Raw genomic sequence first — 7,072 nt, forward strand, 5'->3', positions numbered from 1 at the left:
TTTTGAAAGAACACAATTCACTGCACTTTTTTATTTACATCACAACCTTTGTACATTTACTGCTCAGGGTGTCGCGTTCAAGGCACAGTTCAATCCCTCCAAAAACTTATTTCTGCTCGTGTCCCATACAAAACTAAATCTGGCACTGAAATAATCATGTTATGTACACTTCAAAGCAGAAGATCATGAAAAACTCTTTCAAAGAAGTCAACTTTCAAACTGAAGTAAACACTCTACACATCCAAATGGTTTGTGTGCTCCACGAAACATAATTGGACATATGGACATTTGGAAAATACCCTTCTCATTACAGACTGTTACGACATCTTCCAGGCTAATAAATAGAGATATGTAACCACAGGATTACCTCGTCTTCCTGGTCCATTTTAGTCTGAATTTTCTAATTTACTCGAGTGGCAGGGAACTCAAAATTCAAAATGCTTAAGACACTCATTTTCCACTTTTCAAAAACACTGAACATCTCAAATTTAACAAGCCACATTTTCTACAAGCCACGTGACACGAAACTAAAGACTCAGATCTCTTGTTTTCGACACTGAAGTGACTTTTAAATGTCAAACTGAAGAAGATAAAACATTCTTCTTGCATTTCTATGAGAAAAAAAAAGAATTAAAAAATAGTTTTCCATCAATACTTTCAGTTAAATTCAGAGGGTGTATTGTTAAAAAATGTGCAACAAACTGTACAATAAATCTAAACATTTACACTGTAAATGAACCCAGTGTTATGAACAGCACTGACAAACAGCTGCAGTTTAAATCAAAGTAAATGTTTCCCCCCTTTTTTTTTTGCCTTTAATGTTAAGTAATTTTACAAAAATAATTTATATTCACTAAATCAAAATTCACCAAACATGTGCACTTCCATTTCAAAATGAAAACTGGGCATCTAAACATTCTCATCTTCAGCCCAACACCACCACAAAAATCAGAAAGGCCTCAAACTATAGTGCTACATCTTCACTGCACGTACTCGCACCGTAAACAAAAGATTTGGTAAAGTGGCAAACAGAGGAGAAGAAGTGTCATCTCCATTTCAGATATTTGTTTGTGGATAAACTTGTTCATGGACAAACTACTGAAAAATCTTCGCTGGCAACAGGAAAAAAAGAAACGATGGTTGTTGTTATGGTCTTCAGGCAACAAACTTGTTCTTGGTAGAGGAGCTGCTCTTTGTAGCCGTGTCGGCGTGCGACTGGTATCCAATGATGACTTTTGACGGAACGCCTAATCTCTCTTTATACACTCGCCTAGAAAAAAGAAAACAGAAGATGAACCACATATTAGGTTCCAGAAATATTTAAACAGGAATACGTAACACATGTAGGTTACACACTGATCTGTAATCAACATAACCTTTGTTAAGATCATCTCTGTAACAGCATCAAGCTGCAGCAAACTGGTTTACACAGGATTTCTTCTGATTTCAATGCATTTTGCCCCAGAGGCATTTTACACAGGTGTGAAAAGCTCAGACTCAGGGGTTCTGCAGCTGTTACTGTGCTGCTGGAGAAACCATTGGGGTCAAGCTACTTAATACAATATCTTTGCAAGAACAAAACGCTAAAGTATGTGCAATTTATACTGGTAAAACCAACTATTATTTTTGCTTTTGTATGATTATTAAATTCTCTGTTCAACTGGTTATTCTGAAAAACTTGTCATCTTTTTGCCATGGAGTTGTTTTTGTGAATCACTTGCAACCTTGTTTAGAGAAGTGTTGTACAAATAAAGTTATTATTAGACACCTGCAACTATCACCGATATGTAGCTGACATAATGTGGATTCAGGAAGCATCTTCAATAGCTTCAGAACTTTGTCCAATGAACACAACAAATGTGGTGCAGAATTTAAGGCTGTTGGGCTGTTGCAGAGGTTTTGACATTCTAGTTGTTGGTTTAGTTTGAGACCTGTTAGATTTCCAATCAGTAACTGTGTCCTCCTCTGCTCACCCTATGTGTGTAATGGCCTCTTTGTTTTCGTAGTCCGTGGTCCATACTGCTATTTTGTCTCCTTTGGCTCGGACGTTGATGACGGCTCCGCACACCTCGTCGCTGAAGTCATTAAAAGCTTCGCCCACCAGACACAGAAGCTGCAGGAGAAAAAACAGACGTCATTTCAGAATGTCTCATTATTGTGGAGACGTTTTTCACTTTTCAGAGGCAGTTAAAAAACTTGGATCTTTTCAGAACAGACATTTTGACTTGGCACCGCAGGAGATGCACAGGTGTTACCAAAAACATTTAACAATGGCTCCCATTCATTTGAAATATCCCGGTAAGCCATCACAGTGGGACAGTGAGCCAACAAGCACAATACCAGGACCCTGGAAGCAGAGCAGCCAAATGGAAGAGAGCCATCATTCATTTTATTATTTTCCTGTTGGGATGAGTCTTTGCCGAAAAAAAAAAAAAAAGAAGCTCACAGATTACACCAATAATAGTTATGGTTAATGTCTCCAACACTCATAAGACTGAACACACCGTCTCCATCCAGAACCGGTCCAGGTCCGCTCTGCGCTGCTGTTTGGACAGAGTTATCAGCCAGCGGCCGCCTCGTCGGTTCCTGTCGTCCTCCCACATGGGCTCAATTCCATCCTGTGTCCAAATACAACTTAAAGTTAACAACACAACAAGTATGATAATGTATCTGGGATGACAAATATAAATATCAGTTGTCCTTTAGACCAGAATAGGAGCAAATAGCACATGTAGCATCACCACAGATGACATTGACCTGAATATAACGTTTTTACGTTTCACTGTTGTTACTCAAAAGCCCAAATATAAGGAGGTAATAGTCAACTATACATTACTGACAGAATATGCAACAATGGGGTTTGCAGCAGATTTACTTAATGTGAACTAACACCTCAATATGCTTCTGTCAGATTTGAACATATTTTCAATTTTGAGGCAGTCGAGCATTTGTGTGGTTTTACTCCAGACAGAAAATGGATGTGTCACACAGTCAGGAAGTGTACACACCAAACTTGTTTAGTGAGGTATTAAAAAAGAAACACAATGACAGCACCACAAAGAAGACAAATGTACAACACGCTGATTATCCAGTTCACCAGTGTTTACACTATTTTCTATTTCATCAGTGAAAGTTAAGACCAGACACATTTGTGGAGTGGTTAACTTGTAAGATGACGACTGTGATAAAATGATCTTACCTTGAAAAGAGAATAGTCACAGCCAGACATCAAGTTACTTGAGAGCTGAATGTGATTGTATAGTCTGAGAAGGAAAAAAAGAGACTTCATGTTTAACAACACACAGAAAAGCTGTTAGCAGCCCGACTAAAAACATGGTGCAATACACCTTGTAGAAACTGGCTTTGTAAACGTTCCCTTCCCAAATGATTAAAGAAAACCGATCATAAATAGACTTGGTGCAGTCATGAAGCTCTTCTTGCATTCATGTGAGATATGATATACTTACGCCCAGAAGTCTTCCACCGTGTCAAACTTAGAGATCAGACGAAGGTTGGCTTGCCATGTTTTGCTTTTGTCGTTCTTGAAAAACCAAAGAGCCCACCTGCCAATCAAAGACGAGTTACTTCACACTGCAGCTGCACGACTGCTGCTCATTAACAACACTTGTTGCACTGGAAGACGAGAACACATTTCCTGCTAATCTCCTCCACTTCATGGAGAGATGAGAGATACTTGCTCAAATCCAAGCCACTTTCAAGTGTCTTGACTGATTATAGCTTCACCACATGGCCAATATGCACAAACTGGAAGCACTGTGCTTCTTAAAATGAAAACCAGCTCTTTTTAAATTATCTGTTGACAGGCTCACAAAGTGTGATGGTATCTGGTAAGAGATTAACTTACCATCAACTGATGGCAACTGATCTTAACTGTAATGATACACAAATTTTCTGCAAATGCTATTTTAATTTCTTTACCGGTGGAAAACAAAAAGGAACAGACTTGGGAATCGAGCTGCTGCCTTACCGGTTTTGCAGAGGGTGCTTCATGTACGATTCAGCTTTCAAAACCTTCTGAATGGCTGCTTCACATTTTTCCTTTTCAGGATTTGAAGGAACTGAAGTTGACAACTAGAGGAAAGAAAAAAGTTTTAAAAGAAAGACTTTCTCAGGTTCTCATGTTTCTCACGTACTGTCTGTGACAACAGCTACCTTCAAATAACTGTTCTTTAGTTTGATTGTCGTACATTTAAACTTATAACATTTTTATGATCATAGCTCAGATACTTTGTGAAATGTGCAAAAGATGGATTGTAGACTGACGAGAGATATTTCCTTTTTGAGAGAAAAAGTAGTTGCAGAGAAGTTAACAGTTCTTTAAAGCTGACACACATTCACAGATCACAGAAACAGCTGGAGAGCAGCAGAGTTGTTCTCGCACCTCTTGAAGATCAACACTAAAGTTTTCACTCATGGTAAAAGGGGATTTACATTCAGATTGTAGAGTGAATGTATTTGCAGCTTCTTCTACACGTATACAAATCGCACACATTCAAAGTTTCTTTTACACATTCTCAAATCTCAAAAGAGGAGAGACACAGTTTAAGTTAGTTTGTGTGCTTCATGTTGTCTTGCTAATTTCTTAATTAATAAAGTTTATTGAGGAAATATCTGCCTGATTATTCTCTAAACTACTGCAAACACTTCTTCAGCCAAGAATATTGTTATTATTATTTTGAGGTTAGAATTTCACAAATTCACAGATGTACTATCACCAGGGAGATGAAGTGAAGTGTGAGCACAGGTTATGAGTTTGATAAATGGATATAAAAACAGAAAACACTGCTTTATCACTTTTCTGGACTCAGAACACATGACCCCGGAAACCGTTAGAACCGTTACAGCGGCGTGACTCCTCTCATTGACCCGAGCAGCAGAGCTCATCTCGGGGTACCGACTCAGAGCGTCCCCCCTCCCCTCCTCGGTGAACACTGCGGGGAGAACCAGCCCTGTTCCCCCGGCTTTGACGACACCTTCCCGGCGGTGGGTGTGAGCCGCGGAGCCCCTGGTGTTGGGGGGGGGGGGGGCACACATCAGACCAAACCGCCGCTAACCTGAAATGCTACTTCACTGATGTTTGGTTCGCGCCGGTCGGAGGAAGTTTGGTTTTCCCGGTTCAACGTGTCCTCCCCCCGGTGGATTAAACCCCTGGATGGAGTGTCTGTGTGGCCGGTGAATTAGAGATTAAACCCCGGCTGGGACTCACCACCAGAGCGGTCGCCATCTTCTAGAAATCACGCTTAGATTCGTGTCGTGTGTTAAAATAGCTGATTGGACCATCTGGTTCTGCTCGCGGCGCATGCGCACAAGCGTCCGGGATGAGAGGCACTGCTCTATAATAAAGTGTCAGAAATAAAAATCAAATTCAAACTGCAGTAAAAACAATACTTACATCGTTTTAACGTGGGGTTATAGTGTGACTTTTATATTTTAGTATGTAGATATATGATGTGTATTTTTTATAATTTCAGTTATTTGCATTTCAGTTTTTTGTCTTTGAGGGTTGTTAAAAGAGTAATATATATCGTCACCTTCCTAAAATAATGGCCTAAGTCATTTTTTGACAAAATCATCTCCTCATGATGCTGGCCAGCCACCTCTGGTAAAATCGCCTACATCCTCAGTGGAACAGATCATGCGATTCTACCCCTGTAGAATAATGGCCTAATATCAAGAGTGTGACTTAGGCCGTTTTATTTTACCTAAGTCAAAAGACAATGTGACTTAGGCAATTCTACAAGCTTTTCAAGATGGCGGCTGCATCAAGAGGAACGAAAATCAAGGAGAGAAAGTTCCAGGACCTCCAGTCAATGAAACACGTCGTGCCCGTTGAGTGTCATCACTTCTTTGACAATTTGCCACATTAATAGGCATCAGTCAAGAAGCCAGCAAAGAAGAGCTGGAGGGAGAAGTGAGGAGATGCACATGCCTCCTCAGCATTATGTTTAGTTAGTTTGTCAGTTATGCTTTATTGTTGACAGAGTTGAAGGTTTAAAATTGCTTAAGTCACAAAGGCATGTTCAAAAATTTGCCTACGTCATTTATTCCTCTCATGTTACATAATTGACAGACATTGTTATTAGTATGTCAATAGTCATCTATTGTCATAACCTTATTGAGTGAAATTATTAATAAATATCATGTATTCAATATTTGGTTAATTTTTTGGTGTTTTCTGAAAAAATGACTTGGGCCATTAGTTTAAGAGGGTGACGATATAAATGTATGATAATAATAAAGTACAGAAAGTATTATCAGCTAAATGTACCGTAACGTAATGTAAAGAAAATAATCCATTTACAGATAGGCAGCATTTTAATGTTTTTATAATGGTGCTAATATGAATTATTATTAAAAAAAAATAAACACCCAGATTTCACCAAAGTTCTGTAAAAAGATAAACATAAAAAGATGTATAAAATGAAATAATAAGTATCCAGTAGTGTAAACGGAAAATTGTTCTTAAATAAAGTACTTGAGTAAAAGTAGTTTCCACCACTGATTGTTAGTATACTATCCAACATGGGTAGATTCTTACAAAAATACTTAACTTATCTGAAAATTACCTCAGAAAGTCTTGAGAATAACTTAATTAATAATAAGTAATTTACCAATACTGTTGATGGCTTTTGCATCATTACTGTGTTAACATGTCCGTGTTACTGTCCATAATGCCTGATTGGCATTAAAATAACAGGCACATAAATCAGGGGATAAAGAGTGAAAAAGTCCAAATATGAATAAAATTGAAATATTTTAATACCTGAATTGCACATTATTCATATGTTGGAGACTCTAGATTGAGGTTTTGTTAATGTCCTGCAATTGATTATTTGCCAAGAATCTACAAATGTAATCTAATCTAAAAATGTTAGACATACCTTCCTGTGTTTTTACAATGTTTTGAAACCCCTAACATCCTGGTTATTTCCAGCTTCAGGTGAAAATAGTGATTTTCAATAAAGTTTCAGACCCCAATGAATAGAAAAGTAATGTTTTCATATAATTCAGTCAGTAAATGAGCAGCCACAGAAAACAGCCAGAATAAATG

General features: G+C 38.2%; 1 protein-coding gene across 2 annotated transcripts; it reads right to left on the minus strand.

Moving 5' to 3' along the window:
* LOC117769593 (eukaryotic translation initiation factor 4E-1A-like) lies at nt 1–5,327 on the minus strand. Of its 2 annotated transcripts, none has more exons than XM_034598592.1 (7): nt 5,228–5,327; nt 3,989–4,092; nt 3,468–3,563; nt 3,200–3,263; nt 2,505–2,618; nt 1,974–2,113; nt 1–1,270 (listed from the first exon to the last, which is right to left on the minus strand). In XM_034598592.1, the coding sequence occupies exons 1-7, from the start codon at nt 5,243–5,245 to the stop codon at nt 1,156–1,158; spliced, it is 651 nt and encodes a 216-aa protein (XP_034454483.1). In that variant the 5' UTR covers nt 5,246–5,327; the 3' UTR covers nt 1–1,155. The 2 variants fall into 2 exon arrangements, with proteins under 2 accessions (XP_034454483.1, XP_034454482.1); XM_034598591.1 differs by lacking the exon at nt 5,228–5,327 and adding an exon at nt 4,858–5,188.
* Nucleotides 5,328–7,072: the final 1,745 nt, after the last annotated feature.

The sequence above is a fragment of the Hippoglossus hippoglossus genome, chromosome 10 (genome assembly GCF_009819705.1).
Source record: "Hippoglossus hippoglossus isolate fHipHip1 chromosome 10, fHipHip1.pri, whole genome shotgun sequence".
In the NCBI taxonomy this organism is placed as follows: domain Eukaryota; kingdom Metazoa; phylum Chordata; class Actinopteri; order Pleuronectiformes; family Pleuronectidae; genus Hippoglossus; species Hippoglossus hippoglossus.